General features: G+C 47.6%; 2 protein-coding genes across 2 annotated transcripts in view; both read right to left on the bottom strand.

The window, feature by feature from the left end:
• LOC8038840 (P protein) overlaps positions 1–18,567 on the bottom strand; it is a 67,350-nt gene extending 48,783 nt beyond the window's left edge. Inside the window, exons 1-4 of the mRNA XM_042290001.1 lie at positions 17,479–18,567; positions 10,366–10,438; positions 7,632–7,866; positions 424–688 (exon numbers count right to left, since the gene is read on the bottom strand). Of these exons, the coding sequence (XP_042145935.1) occupies positions 424–688; positions 7,632–7,866; positions 10,366–10,438; positions 17,479–17,739 (834 nt within the window). The 5' untranslated portion in view covers positions 17,740–18,567. The remainder of the gene's footprint in view (positions 1–423; positions 689–7,631; positions 7,867–10,365; positions 10,439–17,478) is intronic.
• A 971-nt stretch (positions 18,568–19,538) lies between these two features.
• The window catches only part of LOC8038839 (exosome complex exonuclease RRP44), a 55,118-nt gene continuing 52,332 nt past the window's right edge, over positions 19,539–22,324 (bottom strand). Inside the window, exon 22 of the mRNA XM_042290000.1 lies at positions 19,539–19,665. Coding sequence (XP_042145934.1) covers positions 19,561–19,665 — 105 coding nt within the window. The 3' untranslated portion in view covers positions 19,539–19,560. The remainder of the gene's footprint in view (positions 19,666–22,324) is intronic.

The raw sequence follows: 22,324 nt of genomic DNA, 5'->3' as shown, positions 1-22,324 counted from the left end.
GGGGAGAAATTCTACGAAAAAAAGGTGCCTTTGGGAAGACGAAGGGAAAAACCTTCACTGTCATGAGTCACAATGGGCACAAAGGCGATGTTTTCACGAGCTCAGTGTAAGTCCATCGGAACTTATCTGCGCTAGCAACAGGATTTGGCTGCTCGAAAGAATGTTCAAGTTTGCTCGTGCTACGTCCACGCCACTTTATGCCGAAAAACTCGGAAAATGGCGGAATGTCAAAAATGTATTTAAGATAATGAGTACAAGGTACTCAGAAATGTAATAAAATACGGTATCAAATACTCTCGATCAGACGTATCTGCAAGACCCCAAGATACTTCAAAAAGTATTTGAAATACAGTGTCTTGAGTAGAGTATTTGAGATAGGCACAAGTCTGAATGAAATCAAGTGTAGTCAAACGGCGGACGCACCTTGGCCAGGCTGGGCCGGTCTCCGATGAGGGCTAGACAGGCGATGGCCGCTGTGGCTGCCAGCATGGCCGCCAGGGTGCGGTGCACAAGCTCGAAGACGATGAGGACGTAGAGGCCGATCAGGACGGCGCCGCCCATGAGCAGTCCCTGCTGGTTGAGCTCAGTGAAGGCCGTCACGGCCAAGCTGAGGGCCACCTGGGGGTCCTGGTGCGTGGCCTGGTACGGGTCGCTGGTCTCCAGATGGATCTCCAGGGCGTAGCCGCCGCTGAGATAGAAAGAGGCACGTCGCTAAGCATAATAAGGAACTCTTTTTTTGTTATCGTTAAACATGCACATTTACTAAAATATAAAGTAACCATTTTTTTTTATGCGTCAGCATTTATTATCTCGGTGCATGCACTCGTTTTTTGGTTTGGACGGTCGTGGTTTGGTTTGGACTGGTTTGGACTGGACTGGATTGGACTGGTTTCCGCCATGCTCTTTCGTTCCGTTTGTTCTCTCGTTACGTCATCTTTCCCTCTTACAAGAGGTAAAGAGTCTTCTGGCACGCTTCCATTGACTCGCCACGGAAGCGGGAGAGGGAGGTATGTGAGTTGGCTGCATCCGAAACTGCCGACGCCCGGGAGTACAGACAGTGTCTCTCCGAACACAACAGTAAGCGGACCGTTCGGAACCCCTGCGCTCTAACCTACTTCGTCGAGGATCAGCGTAGCGACATCAGCGATTTCGGCATCATTTTTGTTTGTTGCTTTTTCATCGCATTCTGCAGGAATACCAACGTCGTAACGTCACGAGACGTAACGTCACGAACGGAGCGTACTCTGCGCGACACTGTGAACCTAGACACAACATTTGCGTTTTTTCGCATCTTATTTTAGAAGGGTATGGGCGGGCATTCATCTTCACTCCTCAGGTTAGAGCCCCAAATGGGCCCTTGACGACCACACGGTAGGTATAATGAGAAACTTTCAATCCTCAGGGAAAATGGGGGGAAAAAATGCTAGGCTGTTTCGCTAACAGTGTCGCGTTGTGTGCATCCGAGACCACTTGACAAGGTGAAGTCACGTGATCCCATGGCGGGTAGCGTGACCACGTGACCTCTGTGAATGGATTCACCGTTCGCAGCGGTTTGGTGGCAGCCTAAGCTTTTTGTTCCTTCTTAGTTTCGGTGTAACGGGCTCAAGACAGCCTAAATTTACCGCTCAATAGCACGAAGCGCAATTGTCTTGTCTGAAATTTAACATGTCATGGCTTCTTTTAATGACGGGCTACAAATCTCTGACCACGGGAACGTGCCAGCTTAAAGGGACACTCCAACGAAATTTGAAATATACCCGTCGTGTTTAGAAATAGGCTGAATAGGATCCACAATATCCGTAAATGGCAAACGCACGTTTGTATCTTGAACCTGATGGCTGTATTTTTTGTTATAAACGGCCCACTCTGGCAAACGCTCGGAGACCAGTCAGCACAGAGCACGTGACGTCTGACGCAATCGTGACGTAGTTCGTCTCGGAACGAGCAAAGCTGCGGCGAGGCTGACGTCGACAGGGTGCCCTAACCGTTCCAGCCACCGCAACTCACCGCAAAGCTGCTTTTGTACGAATTTTGAGTAACGGGCTAATCTTCTGTAATCTTGTAGAAAGAGAATAGCGACGTCTGGGAGAAGTCTGGGACAAACAAAGAAATATTCCCGGTTACAAGGGAGTTCCTCCTTCCCCTCTTCTCTGGAGGTGGCCGGAAAGTTTGACGGAATGACAAGGCGAGACAGGCATCGTCACTACCTGTCAATGTTCCTAGGCGGACATTACAAACGAGGCTTTAGCGACGTCCACCAGGATCGCTAATCGTTTAATTCGTTTTAAAATTCATTTTCGTGTTGTTTTTCTTTGTTCAACAAGAGATTGGTGTGTCCGGCGATGTGATACTGCTCCCTTAAACACGTATAGACCAAGACAGGATTTAAGAGTCGACATTTCGTTGGCGTATCCCTCTTAAACAAATAATTAAGACGTTAATTGGGTAGCTATAGTAGTTGTAAATTTAACTAGCTAGAAAGTTAAAACTAATTAGCTAGTTATGAGGACGGTAATTATTTAGCGAATTAGAAAGTTCATTATCCAGCTAGTTAGAAGTCAACTATCAAGAAAGAGACGTAGTTCCAATATTTCAAACACAAATTATCCTGGAGCCTGAACAAAGCAGTCTGACTCTGCACACGCCCTCTTTCAGGGGGCAACGAACGTGCCTCGATTGACGTCAACGCCCGTCAGTTTATCACTCATCCTGCCCGCCGATCCACGCACGCAGTCAGCTGACGGACAAGCGCGTCCACTAATCGGAAACGAAACAAAGGGACACTCGAGTTTGGACAAACCCGTGCACGGTCGAAGCCGGGGCTCCCGGGGCCGCAACGCGCGTACATATTTTTAGCTCTCTGCCATGGATGCGCGCTGCCGGCCAACTTTCTATTATTGCCGGTTTCGCCGGTCCGTCAGCCTAACTTCGTCGATGAACATTCACATTCGGCCCATCGATCCCCACCTGCTCCTTCATACAATCGTTCGAGTGTCTCTTCACAGCGGCGATCTTTTCCGATGTTCAGATGACGGGAAGATCTTCCTTTCTGAGGTGTTAAAGCTACCTTCCGGGTGCGATAAGAAACTCGTCCAAACATTTCCGTAAGAAAAGAATAATACCTTAGCTTTCTGGGCGACACCGGAAGGCGTCCGTCCCACGGCCCCAACCATAATAGTACCGGTGGCAGCTGCGCTAACGCTCCTGTTTGCGGCGCAAATGTGGCGTCTGTGCGCGTGCCACGTATTTCGTTCTTTTTGCACATACATTGTCAATTCATTATCAGTGTCTTAGTGCAGAATTTGACATGCATTTTTCAAAACTTAACGCGCAGTAAGAAAACAAAAAGTGCAAGTTTTTATATTTTTAAAGACATATGCCTTTACGCCTTCCAAGTTTCTAGACTTGTAATACATCCAAGTCGCGTTTTTCTTTTTTTTTTATGAATAGATGAAGGACTGCTATGGTTTTGTACTTACATTTCTTTCTTAGTGCACTCACATTTGTTTTTTCATATTCATCGAAAAGTATTTTTTATACGCAGCAACCACATTTAAGGGCATGCTCCCGGTAAACATAAAAGCTTAGCATAAAAAAATATAGTAGAAGTGCAACGCCAGCAGTTTTTTTGTAAATATCACTTGAATATGCCAAAATTTATTAGAATTCCCTTCACGCGTTCTTGGTTTTGTCATATAGCATTCTAGCATCTGATTTAATTAATTTTTTTAACTGTATGCTAGAGAATTAGGCTGGTTCTTTGTAGGGCTCTTTTGGTTCTATTCATGTTCAGATTTGTTTAAAATAATTCTACATCATGGGACTATTTTGAAGCTCGAGTCTGTACGCAAAAAAACGGCTTTAGAGAAGAGGACAGCTATTTCAATGATTCTCTAATTAGAACTTTTCTCGTTCTAATAAAAATCAATTTCCATGATTGTATTTTTTTAAAGCGTACGAATTGTCATAAACATTAAGAAGGACTTATGTTGTAGCAGGCAACGCGCACTTGAGCCATCTTTTGAAAGGTAACTGAAATTTCCGGTTGAGAAGTTCAGGAAAAGTGGCGACGATTCTGTCCCTGACGCAGAGGATTCTTGTCTCAGATATTTCCTCGCGGTTCTTCGTTCTTGCAGTGAATCACAGTTAGTCTGGCGAAAACGAAAAGCGAGAAGCGCGTCACAAAGGTCACGAGCAAGTTCTCGAAAACATCTGGTGCCTGTAAATACGAGCTCAACGAGCTTGAATCATGCTCAAGTTCGTTGATTCACTGCTTCCCGCCATGTTCGGACACCATGAAAGGTGCAATATTGAACTACATATGATAGCGACGACGAAGGGTAATTTATTTCCCTCCACTCCAAGATAAACAAAAGTACACATTTTAAGTTTCCAGCTTTCCGAACCACGCCGGTTGTTTTGTCTGCCCTCGTGCAGGGTACCGAGATCTTCAGTGTCAACATTACTCGTAGACAACTTAAGAAGAGTGTTATACCCAAAAACGCAGTGAATGGACCTCACGGTAATGCAACAAAGAGCCGGTCATCGTGGCTCAAATCTAAAGCTCGAGAAAAAAGGTCTAATAAACCCCTTTCCCGTGAAGTGCGCTATCAAATGGGCCAAACCTCCTTAGGGCGTTCTTTCTTTGAATCAATTCCTATTTTATTCATTGAAATAAGATAATGTCCCACGATCAACTCTCATGGTGTTGGTTTAATAATGCAACGACTCCAAGGTTCCACTTCGCGCTTTACCACAACCATGACCCTTGTCCTTTGCAACTAATGATAAGCAGCCAGGGCCAAGTTACTAGAAACAGCGTCTCAGCTGAGACGGGGGAAAGAAAGCAGTGCCAAAGCCAGCGCACGAGCCCAGCGGGACTCCAGACGCAAATTGTGTTCTGGCTAGTTGGGCTCTCATGTGTCATGTACAAATAAAACCTTGGCAAGCAGAAATACCCTGTCAGTGTCCCTTTAAGAAAGCCCTTTAAGAAACCATGTTGAAATAACCTGAGACTGGGGTAGAGAACAAGCATCAAATCGTAGAAGGGACAAACAATAGACCTACCCCAGTCTCAGCCCAGTCTCAGGTTATTTCAACATGGTTAATATTCACCAGCTCGCCTGCACCCTTACGATTTTTTTTTTTAAGAAAGTCTGCTGTTATCTGAATATCCGTTCTACCTCGATTCTTTTAACGTTTTTAATGACCTTTAAAAAAACATTTAGCGATTGCTCCTGTATTGTGGTTGCAGCCGAAGGCTAAACAAAATGACGTCGTGTTGCAAGAAACCCTTTTCGAATAACGAACGCCACCTGGGGAGTTTTCTACAAACTCCAAATACAGGAAAGTCCCCCAACACGCCTCCGCAAATCAGAACACATTGGAGTCGTGCCATTGTATCGGTTTTCATTTCTTTCTGTGCCGCATTACTACCTGCGCTCAAAAAAAAAAAAAAAAAAGAATCGTCAAAAAACACGAAATACGCGCAAAGATAGGTGCCGAATATGTTGGTCGTGCGGGACTTTGCCCACCGAAATAGGCGACAGCGGGGAGCAAGGCTAGGGTTGAAGGTGTTAGTATTGCAAAACTATCGATAAATATCGATACTATCGATAATTTTTCCAAAACTATCAATAGTGTCGCAGATAATAGTGTCGCAGAACTATTGATAGTACTATCGATAGTTTTTCGATAGTCGACGATCGATGGTACTATCGATAGGTTTTTTGCTATCGATTGTCCGATTCCGGGCGACAATCGATATTACTATCGATAGTCGACTATCGATGGTACTATGGATAGTTTTTTTACTATCGATAGTCAGATTCCGGGCGACTATCGATATTATCGATAGTACTATCGATAGTTTTGCACTACTAGAGCGAGCACGGTTGCCGCACCGCCGCTCGCCTCCCTTCCTCCTCTCTTCGCCCAAACTCCCATCTTCGTCATCACTGAAAGCTGAACCAAAGTTGGGATGGTAAGTGCTTGGGCTAGTTGCTGTCCCATTTGAAAAAAAAATAAAGCGAGAAAAAGAGAAAAGGGAGCGACGCAAACTACTAGTGTCGCAAAACTATCGATAGTAAACTGTCGACAGTACTATCGATAGGTTTACGATAGTCGACTATCCATAGATTTTCGATAGTCGACTATCGATAGTACTATCGATAGTTTTGCAACACTAGAAGGTGCGCGCAGGAGCAGTTGCTTAACTGCGCATGCGTACAGAAAAACGGTCCATTGAAACGCTGGACTGCCCCCGGCTCCACACTGTATTACTGACTGCTTGTCCACGTGCTTGGCCACTTAAGCAGAGACATGGCGGCGGTGCACGCGCATGCCGGAATCGAGCTCTTGTCAGAGCCCCTCAATAATGCTTAGGGGACCGACAACTCAGCCATCTTCATACTTCATTTTTACCAGTTACACGAAGCTTTATTTGAAATCCCAGGAAACATCTCTGTCCTCTAGAAATGTTAAAATATAGTCCGCGTCAGATCGAAACACCATTGCCTAAACTTTCCAGCACCAAGCTTCTCTTTTCTTTTTTTTTCTATTGAAAGGAAGTTTAGTTTTGCGCATGTGGAGCACCTTCTCACGCAGCGGCGGAAGTTCGAACTGCGGGTTAGGCGTATAGAAGGAGAGGTATCCCAACTTCCTTTCCAGACACTAAACGCACTTCGAGCTTCCTCCGCTTGGTGTCGTCCTTTACGTAAAAGAGATCCATCGCGCTAGCTCTGGGGCTCTAAGCACCAAAATGGCAGCGCCCACGAGGAAATCAGGAAAATGTGTGCCGGACTAAAGCCCTGGGTAGAGTCCCCACTATAAGCAGAGACCCTAATGATCGAGGGCTTTAGACGGGCCTAGCCGGGGCCCGGGCTCGAGGTCTTCATGTCGACTTGTCGAGGCACGTGGCAATGGGCCACGGACCCGATAGGGCCATATCCTAGGCCATATCCGCTTGAAATCCTGACCGAATTATCTGCCACCGGGACAACACGCATCTCTCACATATTGAGCCAACTCGATAAGACAACACGAAAACAAATAATAGACCCAAGGGTACTGATTGCCCATCTTGGGCGCTTAATCGGAAACACGCTGACTCAGGAGGTGCGGGTGATCCTACTCTTATCGTTTGCCATGACATACACCTTTGAGGCCCATGGTCGTCGTAACAGGGGGTGTAGGGGGGAGAAGGGAATGTCTTCCAGACCTTCAAAAAGCTGCAAGTAAACTATACGGCCAGGGGGAAAAAAGTACCCCGCCCCTCTCCCACAAGCCATCACAACTGTCTCTAGTTTTGACAGTGCGAAAGGAATCTGGCGAACGTTTATTGCCAGCACGCGCTTACCCGAAAGCAGGGTCGCAGGGTGTGTCATTCGAACGCCTGGCCTCCAACATGCGCTCTACGCCTTCCGCCGTGCTTTGACTGCGCACTCGAGGTGCACGAGACACCGAAGCATCGTCGATGCTAAGAAGCTCGCGCTGGGAGAGTGGTAGCAGAAGCTCCTCCACCCTATACCATCGTCACCTTAGAGCCACCATAGTAACCTTACTCCGTTACACGACTGTTATCATCCTGTGGGTGACTGCATACCCAGTTAGGTAAAAGGCGCGCCACTCACTTGTGCGCTCTGAGCTGGTCCTTGGGCATGGTGAAGAGGTGCTCGAATGGCTGGGGCGGCGGCTGAAGCGGCAGCGGCGCCGTGGGCACCCTCACGGAGTCGCCGCTGTCCCCGACGATGCTGAACACCGTCCAGACGCCCGTCAGGTTGGCCAGCTCTTTGGCGATGAAGGGGCCCTTGGCGCGGACACGGATCACCGGATGCTCCGGCTCCAAGATCTGGTTCAGGTTGCGCACTGGGAGCCCTCCGGTCAAGGCGTCAAACTTATTATACTTCATCTCGCAAACGTCTGCAGTGTGGACGAAGGCACTGGCACGGGCGCGTGGCTTTGGGAAGTGCCTCTTATGCACACATCTCGTACACAAAAAAAAAACAAAAAAAAACATGCCCCTTAGTTCGGCCTTCGTTTTTACTGCATACATTTGTGAGACGGAGTAGATATAATGGTTTGCGCGTGGCGTCATGGCGAGACGCCGATGGCCAATCCTGCTTCTTCTTGCCGAGAAAAAACAAATTCGGTGGCGCGAAATAAGGCCACTACAACACTACAACGGGGGGGTATTCACTGGACGCCATATTTGAGAGGTCGCTGTTTAGAGCGCATGCTCAGAACGAGCTCGCATTATTAGCTTGATAAGACCGGCAATCTTGACGGTGTGGAATGCACGTTGCAAAAGGTCTGCGGAAGCTCACAGCACGCACTCAGCAGCGAACACTCCTCCGCGTTGGATCTACCAAGTGCGAGGGTTGCTATGGCGACAGCTGCGTCGGCTCTCGCAAATCTGGTTTTTACCCCGTCGCAAGCCGTTGCAGTTACACATGGTGGGACTCGACGCAGATGTGTGAATCGCCCTTTTGAGTGCGGTGCGGCGTCCTTGCGGCCAGAAGCGGTTGCATGCGGTACGACGCAAACCGTCACAGAACGCCTCGCAACGCACCGCAAGGGAGCAGAGACCGACTCAACTTTGGACGCGGCAGTAGCGGGAGCGCGTTGCGTCAGGAACTCTAGACCAATCAGAAGCCGAGAAAGAAGAGGAGGGTCACGTGTTCGCACGCGCCACTCAACGATGCGTATCCGGCTCTCCGTTCCCGGAACCAGTGCATCTTCGTTCTGGGGAGCGGTGGGGAATGCTCGAGCGAGAATTTGTCAAAGTCTGCGATGGTTCAAGCCGGAGAGAATGCTCAGGAAGCCAGCAACATTGACCCAAGATCAACCACTTCGACGTTGTCACCGGGCTCCACAAAGCTTCTGCAACGTGCATTCCACACCATCATGATCGCCGTTATTTGGAGACGTTAGGTAGAAGACTGGCACGCGGGGACCTCTGCCAGGCCAACCATACCCCCCCCCCCCCCCATTTCCTCCCGTATCATTGTATCATGGGCTAATATCAGAGCCACATATGTAAAGACCAGTTACACCTTGAGAAATTGGGTTGTAAATGAGACGGAACAGGGATACGGTTGAACAATATCTCCACAGAGTGTAATAAAATGATCAGCCCACAAATTTTTGTGAGCAATTTCTCTTCTAACCCTTTAGTGCAAGGTAGCGCTGCATCCCGCATAGATCTATGCGGGATGTAGCGCTACCTGCAGAGAGCTACCTGCAGCGCTACCTGCAGAGCGCAGCACAAGCTCGAGCTTGTGCTGCGCACTGCAGGTGTGAATCACGGGACCGCTCTAGCCCGCGCGATCGTCGAGCATTCCTTTCTTTACGAGTTAAAAAAAAAAAAGTTATGATAGATTCAGGCATTAAGCGTCCATTGTCCTTCAAGCCCACTTGTTTTGTCGAGCTATAAAAAAAAAAAAAAAGAAAAAAAAAAAGAACTTAGTTTGTAATTTTTTTCTATTGTTTATTTTTGAGCGCTCTCGCTTCTCTCAGCTCACGTGTTTACGATCGCGCGACTTGTAGCAGCTGCTGGACCATGACCCGCGTGCCCAACATGGCGGCAAAATGCCAGAACCTTACGAGATATAGTGCAAGCTTTCAAGAGCGTCACACAGCTCCGCTAACGCGCACCTACAGACAAAAAACAACACCATGACCCCAATTGCTGAGGGCCCTCAGATACGCACCGCAGCACTGAACAAAGACAGAAAGACAATAAGAAATATCCGAAGAAACGAAAACAGCGATTGGCGCGCGGGCTCATTCCGAGCCGCCGAGTACACGGGTGAATACATGGTCGTAATGACGTCACGTTCGAGACAGTTTTCGACGTTTTCCTGTCTTCAAATAATAAAAGATTTTTTTTTCTCTCAAAAGTTAATTAAGCAACACTGATGGCCGCCATATTTCGGGCATAGCTTCCTGCTCGAAGCGTGTGATTGGATCCGAGTTCACGCCGAGTGCTGACGTAGCGCTCGTTGTCGAACACATTTGGTCCCGAGCACGCTCCGAACGCTGACGCATCCCTCGGGTCCAATGCACGCTCAAAGTGCGTGCCGAGGCCGCCATATTGTGTGCATAATATGGCGGTTTCGGATAATCGACGCAGCATCTACTGGAGGGCGCGCACTTTTGAGACAAAGTCAGAGTTTATCCTGCAATTGCGGAAAGTCTCGGGAACGTCATCCATTACGCGCTGCGAAATAGACCACTTCCGAAAATCCCAGCATGCAACACTGCGCGCGTTGAATTATGGTACCTCTTTAGCCATGGAAAAAAGGGAGCCTTGTCTCGGTTTCGACCGCCCCGTCCACGAAGCGATACGCGCAAGCCAAAGGATACGGTAGGACTCGTTCCCGTTGAGCGAGATGTTTATCCACGTTTCCGACACTTCGGGTACGAAGCTCATCACCACCTGCGCGGAAAAAACAACAACAACAACAAAAACACCGGGCGTCACTCATTCAGTCGCTTGTTCGACAGACTGGCGAACAATTTGTCTTAGTCCCATAAAACCGCAGTCCCACTGGAAACACATCATACAAAAAGCCTGCCCGGAGAAATGTTGGAAGCACACAAGTTTGTGAAGCAAACGTGCTTCCAACATGTTTGGGGCGTGACAGCAGACAAATCTCGGCTTCAGGGCGCTGCCATCTTGCTTCGCTGGGGTACGCTTGGACGAACCCGATTACGAAGCCTTGCTAGGGCGTCGTAATCGGATTATGGCCGCGCCCAAGAGCGCACCCCACCGAGGAACATGGCGGCGTCCTGAGACCAACTCAACTCACTGACGTCACGCTACTGCGGCGGCGCTGCTGTCGGTAGTGCGCATGCGCAGAAGCTTCGCTCCTCCCGATTTTAGTTTCTGCGCACGCGGCGCAGTTTTTCCCACTTGGTGCGGGAAAAGTTGGCTTGTTTGTAAACACTGCGGTGGTGTATATGTCTTGCAGCGAACATAATGTCTTTTGTATGATTGATGAGCAGTGTGACTCCGGTTTAAGAAGCCAACAAACAAACAAACAAACGCTGTTCGCAAACACGACAAGCCTAACAACAAGGTTATTAATAAGGTGTACCGTGTACTTTACATGTCTACTTACTATAGTTGGTTGCAAGCTAAGAAAAAACCGGAAATGCCTCTCAGAGGAAAATGTAATCCTACGCCGAGAAACGCCAGCCAATCGTTTTCATGACGTCACGATTCCGTGTACCAATCGCGATCCTTTTGAAAAAAAAAAAAAAAAAAAAAAAAGAAGCTCAACATGGCTGCTGGCCATGTTGAGCTGCTGCTGCTAGTTTCTCGTGACAATTATTCTGCTTTTTTGCACCGTGTTTTACGTGCCCGAGGTTACGCCACGAAATCTTAATGGTATCGGCTTGCGTTTGCAGCAGTTTTTGCGCGACAACGTGAGAATCCAGCGACGCTATCGCCAACGAAAATTTCGAAGCGGGCGCGAGGCTTAGCACTGCTGAGAGGTATGTTAGACGGTATGTTAGACGGTATGTTACACAGCATCTTGGACAGAAAATGAATTGGGAAGACGGTACATTGGACATGACTTTCTTTCTTTACTAAACAGCTATTTCGTTGACAAAAACGTATTCTAACTTATTTAAATGTCCTGAATGAATTAAATAAATATTGTAGTAGTTTAAGACACGTTTCCTGGAGGAAGAAAAAGCAACGTTGCTAGCGAACTACTTTCTCGACGGCGGAGGCACTTCACATGGGCGCAATGCGCTTGTGGGTGGAGCTAAAAGATTGTTCTTAGGTTGCATCCGACTATAGTGTTTGTTCGTCATTCACTTCTTTTTCTTTCATTTTTTTAATATGGCTTTTGTTACGGAGTTTTCCTATATGGCAATATATAAAATTTTAGTACGAAATTTCACCCGAGTGATTATTGAATGTTATGGATGACGGAAGGACGGGGGATATGCTAGATTAGCCGCTCTGCATTTTTGTCAATCAATCACGAAGCGGAATCTCGCGCGCTAAATTTTTTTGCTTTGCCATATATGGGCAACTCCGAGATATGGGACCTATAAAAATCACATACAGGGTACGTGTTCTGGCAAGACCTAAAGAAAGGTGGCAGTGACCTTCATCTTTAAATTTCCGTAGTGCATTAAATGCAGTATTAAAGGAGCGACTGCTCAGATTTGTTTAGAAGAAATTAAACAGCCATGGCGGGGAAGGGTCACGTGACGTCAATTTTCCCGCCAAATTTTGCGGGGAAACCATGTATAGGTCACGTGACGTTTGGTCACGCGCCATCAATTTTCCCGCAAAATTTAGCCGGGAAACTGAATTGGTGTGTAGATCACGTGAGATCAATTGCCCCACCAAACTTGGCGGGAAATTAAACTGCTGCTTGGGTCTCGGCTAAATTCAGCGGGAAACGCTCAGACGAACGGAGAGGCGGACGGGTAAAATTTTGGGATTGTAAAAAAGCATCTCATCCTTCAAAAAGCTGCACCACGCCACACGCGTCAAACCCAAGCAGTATTGTTCACAATCCTATTGAGCTAGTCAAGCTAGCTCATTAACGCAGATTAATTAGCAAAATATTTAAATTTAATTTTTATTTATTTCAAAATACTATCAGTCCCTCATGGGATTATGATAGGCATGGATATATACACTTTCTAGCAAAACACAGAAAGAAAACAACACAAACTGGAACAAGAAAAGCACGATAAAATGTGTTAACAGATTTTCAGATGGGTTGGCAAAACTCGGGGATGGGCAGTATTTCAAATACAAGTATTTGAAATACGTATTTCAAATACTTTGTGTATTTTGCATTTGTATTTAATTATAAATTGAGTAATGTATTTGACGTGTGTATTTAAATACTAAAACGTGGGTATTTCAAATACAATTGTGATTAAATATAATTTTGTGGGCGAAAATACATCCTTCAAATTTATTGCCACTGTCCAGAGCAGGAACAAAACTACGTTCTGCACCGAATGCAGTGTGTTTCAATCAAGCACAAGCGTTTAGTGTCTTTGTGGTTACGGTGCTAGTCCAGGGCAAGAATAGTGACGAAATCGACGTTCACAGGCAGACTGGCTAAATAAGTGCCTGTGACAACTTGTGATGCTTTCCAGCCTGATTTCCATCCATATTTTTGCCTGCAACATTCTCAATGCGCGGGTCGTCCAGATTTTCGTGACTGGTGCGAGTTGCAACAATAAAAAATTCTCTAGCTAGTGCTGCGCGTCTTGGTCGTCTCGGTTCTTTGTTGGTCTATAGACCGTTCCATTAGGGTTTTAGCAGAGAGGGTAAAAGAGAAAAAAATGCACTCCGATGTCGTCTGCTCCGCCGACTGGGCTGTAGCTAGCGTCCGGCTGACGTGCAAACTGTGTTTAAAATCGCGTCAATTTGGAACTCTTAAGCGCAGATACGCAGATTTTGGTATGCCAGTTGTCGTGTAATACAATGCTCGATAAAAAGACTCACAGGGTCCAATTGCGCTATTACCTGCGTGCAAATAAAAAAAAAATAGGGAAAACTGTGTCAGATCGGCCGGTCTCTCTAGCGAAAAGTAAATCCGGTTGCTGTACTTTTTTTACTATGCAAAGTTCGTACTGGTGTAGGCCTTTAGCGACCATGAGTGGAAGTCTGAAATAATAAATAAAAACGTGCTCTCCTGCCGCAATACACGCAGTAGTTGAGGCTAGTACTGCCGGCTGACTCAACTGCTATTTAAGTAACGGAAAAAAGATATGCTAGTTTTTCATTTACAGAAATAGAACAACAGAGAGCTATAGGATGATTTTGGAGTAGCCATAACTATTCTAAGAACGCGAACCACTTCACAACGGCAGCCACGAACGAGAGTTCGATGTTCCGTACAGCCCGCCGATACAGCCCAAAGATGGAGAACGGCAACCTCCCGGTTTGTCGTCTGCTAGCGGAGTCGGGCGCGTGCCCTCTCTCTCGTTTTACCCCGCCGAACCCGCTGAATTTCCCGGATGTATGGAGAGGGCGCTGCGGTCGAACAAAATGGTGCCGCCTAGAGAGCGCTAAATGGAATGGTCTATACCAAAATGTAATCGACAAAAAAAGCTGCTTGAAGCTCTGTACTTTTTTCACCTATTACGTCCAAGCTGATTACATTATTTTTTATTTTTTTTGTTTATATTTCTATTAAGTTACTACAGCCTCGCACACTAACTCCCGAGTGTGCGATGCAAAATTAAAATGAGATACCCAGAAACCCGTTGCAGGTGCCCTGAAGTCGCTGACGGAAATTTTGAGGAATGTATTTGGAAAAGTATTTGGAGGAGACCAAATACATTTGGTTGTATTCGTATCTTGTACTTCAATGCTTTTTTGGAAATGTAATTAGATTTGTAATTAAATACAGTTTTGACGATGTATTTTGTATTTGTATTTCGATACATATTTGCATGTATTTTGCCCATCCCTGGCAAAACTGCAGAAACCCTCCAGTACAAAAGTTGCAGAGCGCGTTGAGGATCATCCAGTTTCCATCGAGGCAATATCCTTTGCGTGTAATCTTTTGCAAACTAAAAAAAGGGGAGAAAAAAGGACTTGCGAGATTTACAAAAGTGAACCCCACTTGACAACCCGTTGGCGAACAGCGAGCAGCAGTCTTTAAACACGTGTATTTAATTATTCTTTTAATCATCGCTTTTATTTTTTAAGTTGGAAAAAAAAAACACGCTTTACAACTTTTATATTGTAGGGTATGCGCGCAAATTAATATTTGAACTAATTAATATGCATTTATTAGCCAGTTTGGCATGTCGCAAAAATATATTGACTCGTTCAATAGGACCGCAAAAACACCTCCCTGGTTCGACACACGTGTGCAGCAGTCGTGACACAAGTTACCTGAAGCACCCTGTGTAAAGGTCATACAAAATAGGTGTACATGGCGTCATATATGACGTAGACGTCGCAATCTGTGACGTCATGAGACGCCAAGAATGCACCAGTGCTGCATCGGGGCTAGGTGAGCGCGCGCACTGAGGTTTGCCGTTCCGTTCGGGCTAATAGTGTCCATGACTGTTCCCTTTTTCATTCGTCAAGATTCGTTGGGTTAGTCGACGCGTGACGCTGGGGAAACTTGTACGTGCACAAAAGAGACGGACATTTTGAAGAGGACACGGACGAGCGTTTGTCCCGGACAAACGCTTGTCCGTGTTAGAGCACTATATAGCTCCTTCGGAGCAGAGTAGCGCAATCGAGAACGCCATCTCTCGGCGACTAGCGGCGAACGCCCGGGGGTTCCAACTCCGATCAGAAATGCATGGGGAACGTGAGAAAATCATTGTTTCTTCAATATTGGGGGGATGTACGGAACGTCAATGGTTTTTGACATAATGAAGGAACGTTTTAGAATAATTTGCGCTAAGTTTCGAGCCATTTAAGGACGTAAGTTTTTTTTTTTTTTTTTTAAATTGCCTGAACGGCATCATGCAACAGACGACGCGGCGACGTCACAGCGACGTCGCACCGTCCACGTGACCCGCTCCGGCCAACCCCGAAAGTTCATCTCCGCTGCGCACAAAAATCGTCTGCTTCAAACGCCATTGCCCTGGAAATTGCCTTCTCGCAATTTTCACAAGCTTCCACCATTATTAAAACTTTGATAAAGTGTTTAATGCTTCACCAACTTCACGATAGACTAGTTTCGAAAAGTGTGAACTCGGCGTTTATTTTTTAATCAGCCGTATTGAGTCGATCTCCATGTATTCTCCCATAGAGCGGGCCGCCTTTTGGAACACTGAGTACCACGTGACACGCGCCGAAGTGGTCTGTCGGCCTTCGGTTGTCGGCGAAACACGCGGATCAAAGGATTGCGCTACTCTGCTCCGTAGGAGCTATATAGTGCTCTAGTCTGTGTCCTCCTCTTTAAAGCGTCCGCATGATACACGCGCATGCGCAGTTGGTACCGGAGGGCCAATCGTACCGCATCGGACGCGCAGAAACGGTTTTCTAAAACTCCCTAGTGACGTCATCACGTCGGCGGCAAACACCGTGTCTTTTGCATGATGTGTAACAGAATGACTCCGGCTTTCTGTTCTCATTGAAGTTTTAGTAGATCGTTCCGATACCCCCGATAACGATACGCTGTATGCGCAAAGGCGATGGCCGGAGTATCGAGCATCGTTATCGGAGTCATCGGAACAATCTATAGACCTTTTCGGCTTACTCTCGCCCCGACCGCCAAGTAGGCATATCCGGTATGGGCGACGAAAATATGCCGAAACGTTTCAACCTGCAAATAGTAAAAAAATTGAGGGGACGCAAAACGAGAATGTTTGACGGTTACGCTTTTCTCCTAAATGCTTTCTATTGGCATGGCGACGGCAAAACAATATTTTCGCCCATACTGGAAGTGACGACAATTCAAGTAGGCGGCGCCCTTGAGGAAAGGGTCTATATACTAAAATTCTCTATGTACACTTTACTTTCCGCTGGGCCGCGCCGTTCGAGCAGGCTTCGAGAAGGGTGGACAGAAGAAGCCCATGATGTAATCATTTCGGGAAATCTCTGGCGCGTCTTGGAAGTTGACGTCACAGAGATAAGGCCGACAAACAGTAGATTCTGCGTCTTCCGGAACTTTACTCCTCTCTTTCTGCGAGAGAGGGCATTTCCAGAAATGACGCAAGCATCGATGTCTCATCGTAACCCAACTGTGTCTGTTCCCGAGCGAGGCCGTCAAACGGCTTGCATGCTCCAAATTATGAAGACTCATCCTAAAGGATGAGTCCACGCGGTGAGCTAATACCACGAACAAAATATTATTCATCTCAAGAGTTCCGCATTTTCGCTTCCGACTAAAACTAAATTGCACGGTAAGATTCCGGAGGACATGCGTGCAACACTTCCGAGGTATGCTGAGCGCAAGTTCGTCTGCTTCATCAACAGGGGTCGCAGTGACGTCAGAACGCGGAGCTCTGATTGGCTCTGATTCGAAGAATAGTGGGTGGACCTCAATGCTAGCTGCGTTGATATCTACCTACTATCCTTCCAATCGGAGTCCGCTGTTTGTAATAATATTGATCTGTTACTTGTTCTTTTTGTACTGATTTAAGTTGATATCAATGTATGCAATACGCCTGCTTGGACAGATGCAGAAAACAGGCATGCACTGTCCACGATAACTGGTCCCGGTTTCGTAAGCCATTAGTCAGACAATGCTGTTACCGCGTGCAAAATTAACAAATAAACCCATCATCTTCGAACGTGTCAGTGACATCAATATTGCAACTTTCGATAAACCGCTGAACGTGCTTTTAAAATACTTCAGAAGTAACAGCTAGGTGAAATCTTAACTGCAAGAGAATATGACCTGCTGTGACGAAGGCAGCAGTAGTTCATTCGAATCTGTGTCAATGCTGATTTAATTCATCTAAAATCAGAATGCGGCCACCACCGGAAGGTTGGTGCGCGGCGTTGCATGTACTCACCACGGCGAAGACGACGACGGCGCACAGAAGGAATATCTTGAGTTTCTTCAACCAGACTGCGGACACTGCGGCAAAGGACTTGTCCTCCGAGGGCGCCTCCACATCGGCGAGGTCGTTGCACTCGGCGTAGTCGTCGCGACTCCCCAGCGACGAACATCGACGAGTACGCAAGGGCCCGACGAACGCGAGCAGAGGACTCGTTTCGTCCGGCACGCAAAGTCTGTCGACTCCTCCATCACGATTCTCGGTTGGATCTCCCATCTCCAGAAACTCCGATATGCTGCCGCAACAGCGCGCTGTTGTCGAAGCCAGTTTCTAAACCGGGCGCCGACGGCCTTTCACGGACATGGTCCTCCTCCGCTCGCTACAAGCAGGACGTCGGTCTGATTATGGCAGGGGATGCTCAAGCTGGGCACGGGTCCACAGTTCACCTTGGTTGGCTTGAACGAGAGGAGCAGACAAGATCTCTATTGCGGTCACCCTTTTTGAGTCTTTTCTTGCGTGACCAGAGGACACCGGCCTTCCTGGACTAGGTAAGAAAACACTCACGTGGGACAAGTGCAGACATGTCTTGTCGGCTTCTGGTCCCCATGGGAGCGAGCCAACGGGACAATTTGATATCTTATAGTAGGTAAACAAGCTGTCTCACAGTTGTAACTTGTCCCGGGAGGGGAGATCGAACAAAAAAAAGCTGGAGAACTCGATTCGGCGACCGTCCCGTCGATGTCCCTGAACTAACCAGCGTCACGTGTACCCCAGACACAACCAGCAGAAGACGGTGCCGTGTTTGGTACGGATATCGGGAAACCCGACAACAGGACAACTGGATGGCGTGCACGACCAAGAGATACTTTCTCTTCGCTGTCTCTCGCGATCGGTTCCTACCGAGTCCATGAGTAGAGTGGGCGAGGGCAACTTTCCACGAGGTTTGATGTAGCCGGTGATAAGTGGCGCTGCTCCCGCTGTCTTTTGTCAGGATCAGATGTTTTCGCCCGAAGAGACAGCGTGCGTCCTATTGTTGCTTAGTTATCGGCGCTGCCGATAGCCAGCCCCGGCCCCACCAAGCTGCGACTGACGGCGGCTCGCAGTGACGTTACTATCGCTCCAGCTCCGTACGAGGACCACAACGTCAGCGTCTCTGCTGCCGGCCCAGGAGTCCGCTAGTTCTATTCGAAGCGTTCCTCGAGATAGTGACCGGCTAGAACAGGAAAGCCCCACGCGTTAGCCTAAATGGGTCAATTGTGTCACTTGGTCTCGAAGACAATGGCTGTGGCCGTAAGAATTGCGCTCATTTGCCTGTATTCTGACCCTGTTTATTTAGTTTTTTTAGCAAGAAAGTCGTCACAGGCGTTTGTGACGTCGGTTCTGAAGAGAGCTAAGCTATAGGTGGAGGGTCGAGTGTTGCTTCTCAAGCTTCCATTGTGCCCAGCAAGTGGAGCAGGACTCGCCGGACGACAATGTGCATCTTTCGTTTGGGGAAGAGCAACTAAGGGGTATTCATTCTACAGACCCACGCTTTAAGCCGCCATTACTGTTAATACGTCATACAAAGGACAGTCTGCATACAGATTTGAACGCGAGCCACCGCGAGATTCGCACTTCGAATGCCGCATGGCAACGAGTTCGAAGAGGAAACTTGGGCGCGAGGCATTCGAACCACGGATGTTGCTGTGACTCGTGTTGGCAGACTGTCTTTCGTATGATGGATGAGCAGCGCGACCCCGGCATCAAAGTTAGACTGAGGACAATGCAGTTTGGCGAGGCATTCAACAATTTCTAAGGCTGTCTACCACACCGCAATTCCTAGTCGCAAGCATATTCGGTGACACCTGCTTTTACAAGGTATGAGACTTGTGTTCGAGGTTGATTTCGCCGTTCTTCCCGGCGATGAAACTACCCAAGACACCAACACCAGCACCTAGAGAGAAAGCCGTAGTGCAGAATGTTGTGTTGTTGATGTTGTTCAATACCGCTTCACCGGCAGGATCTCGACCGACGAAAGGGTGAAAGCCGAATCCCGCAGCAACATGGTTTTATTCCAGTAAAGATGAGCCGGTGGGTTTGCTTTCGCCGCATTTATTTTCAAGAGGACGCGGCGACTTTGGATCTCTTGCGCGGAGGGTCGTCGGCTTGTTTCTGCGTGTCGTCTGCTTTGCGTGCGGACGGTTCCACGCCGACGCCTGGGATCTGCGGAAGTCATCACTCAATCAATAGACCATTCCGGAAACACGCAGCGCCTCCCATCGTCTTTTCGACGCACTACAGCAATTCCGACGTACGGCGCGGGTGGGAGTGCACATAAATAGAAGGAGCGGTTCGTGTTCGATTAGCACTTTCGCGATTTCAGAACGCAAAAAGAAGGCTAGACGATAACAAAACGGGGTACTTATCGGCTTTGTGATCAGTTCGCTCTGCTTTCCTTGTGTTCTGAACTCGCAGTGGTAAGAGAGATGGAACTGAGCCACTTCCAGGATGCGCGCGGACCGCGAGAGCCGGCCCGAGCATACATCGGAACGGCCCCACAATTCCCAGCGCCGCGCGGTGCAATGTGCGATTGACGAGAGGCCTTGTGGGATTTTCCGGAAATGTATATCGATCAGGTGAGATGATTATCGTGCGTCATTGATCAACAAAGACGATTACCACGTCATTAATCAACAGAGATGATTATCACATATCATTGTAGATGATTATCATGTCGTTGATCACTGTTCAGAAGAGATGGTTATCTGTATGTTAGCTGCGCCGACCTGCCTATTGCAATTGTCTTAGAACATAGCAGAAGCAACAGCCACACGGTTTAAACAAGCATTGCGGCTAATTGAATTTCGAACGTAATGTCGCTGCGAGGATGCCGACGCGCTTTTTACTCTGGTCTCTGACAGAACGAAAACGACAAGACGTGTCTTCCCGATGACCGAAGTCTAGCACGCGCTCGCTGCCTTCCGTAGTGCTTTGGTTGAGAGTGCAAGCTCGACGATCGCGAGACCCTGAAGTGTTAGTGGAGGTAGAAAGCTCGCGCTGGAAGCAAAAAACAACTAAAAATCGATGTCTTATTAAAAAGAAATCTTTTAGCCTCTTTACTTTGGTGAAAAAGGAAGACCAGCGAAGCTGTATTATGGTGGGAATGAAGTAATGGCCGGCCGCAAGTCGGCAAGCCAGAGAGGAAAGGTTCGAAAGGCTGCCGCCATCTATGAGCGACGGCGGTAGCTGTCCAGAGTCCTGTGTCATCATTTGTTTGTTGACAGACACGATCGTGAGGAAACTAGCCCTTAAAAAAAACCCATAATTTTTTTTTTCTTTTTTTAACAGTTTGGTTAGGACACGCGTGTCGAAAAAATTGATTGCGCGAGACGCGATTTAGCCGGCAGTCACCTCCTTTCCACTTGTTTTCTCTCTCGGCATTTCGGGCGCGTGGAGCGTGGGGCGCCTTCATGACCGAGATGGTCATTCTGGAATGACCAATAACGTCATGAACTTCGCGTGCAGAATTTCAAACAAATCTCTCACCGTTAATATTGCTCTATTTTTTTTTTGCGTAAAATTATTTTTTTACACGCGTGCCCCAACAAAATTGTTAAAAAAAGCTTTTTTTTCCAAAAATTTCTTAACAACTTTGCTGTAAAAAAAAAAAAAAAAAAAAAAACCGGGAAACGTACAATATGCGGTCTGTGCAGGTGAGTTATACGGCCAGGCGAGAATAGTATGGGGGCTAGTCATCACAATAAGTCGAATAATGAACTAAGATGCGTTAATTCACGTCTTAAAAATTGAAAATAAACACGTGTACTCTACGTTACTGCATACCTATACTTCGTTTCAGCTTCGGTCCAGACGCAGCCGATGCTACAAGCGCGAGCATGTGGCCCAGAACAGTGCTTGCACTGCACGGGCGCGCGCGCTTGGCAGGGATGCTGAAAGCCCGGAGCTCGCGCTTGTAGCTTTGGCTGCGTCTGGACCGAAGCTGAAACGAAGTATAGCCAGTGTTTAACCAACACCACCCAGAACAATAAAGGCCTGCAAACGACCTCCACGGAACGTCATAGTCGCTCGACGCGTTGATTGTACACCAGCATAGCCTGGCAGATCGCCACGAGAAGCGGCCGCCGAAATGGAAAAGGCGGAGCGGTCAGACAACGGATGAGAGGAGAGCCACGTGACTGGCGCCCCGCTGCGGCGAGACGCCGAAACATACTTCTCCCGAGCGAACAAGTGTGTTTCGGGTCCTCGCCGCTGCAAAAGCTGTGCGCTGGCGTCCACGTTCCCCGAGAAACGCTCTGTGCTACCAGGTCCTCGCGCTCCAAATCTGCGACCGGGTACTCTATACGCGGCTCCGTCGTCGAACTGATAGGCTTTTTCAGCATAGAGGAGGCTATGACACGAGGCACAGCCGAACGCAGACGCAGCGCTCGTGTCCAATCAGCGTCTTCGCTCGATCTCAATCTGATGACGTCAAAATTCCAGTGCTTTGGCTATCTTAGGTGGCGTAAGTTTAACCCAGACAAAATGTGCTTAGTCACTGGGCTGCGAACGCACACGCGCGATATTTCGCAGAAGCTACTGGGCATAGTAAGCAACGGTGAAGCCGCGCATTATAATGTGCGCTAAAGGTTCAACTGGCGCTAGTGTGCTGCCGCAAATGTAACCAGACAGCAGCCAGTCGAAAATTGACTTCCGGTAATTAACTTCTATGGAAAAAAAAAGTGAGTGCATTTTTTTCCCCCTGCGCTCGATTATAAGATCAAATATCCCGAATAATTCGTACGTACCAGCTATATATAGCTTGGAACATTTCTCAGTCAGGCCGATAAAATATTTGATCAGTTACGGCGTTGTTTATTTTTTA

This window comes from Ixodes scapularis, unplaced genomic scaffold, assembly GCF_016920785.2.
Source record: "Ixodes scapularis isolate PalLabHiFi unplaced genomic scaffold, ASM1692078v2 PGA_scaffold13__105_contigs__length_92229423, whole genome shotgun sequence".
Taxonomy (NCBI): domain Eukaryota; kingdom Metazoa; phylum Arthropoda; class Arachnida; order Ixodida; family Ixodidae; genus Ixodes; species Ixodes scapularis.
Note: the sequence above shows the minus strand (reverse complement) of the source record. Positions and strands in the feature narration are given on the sequence as shown.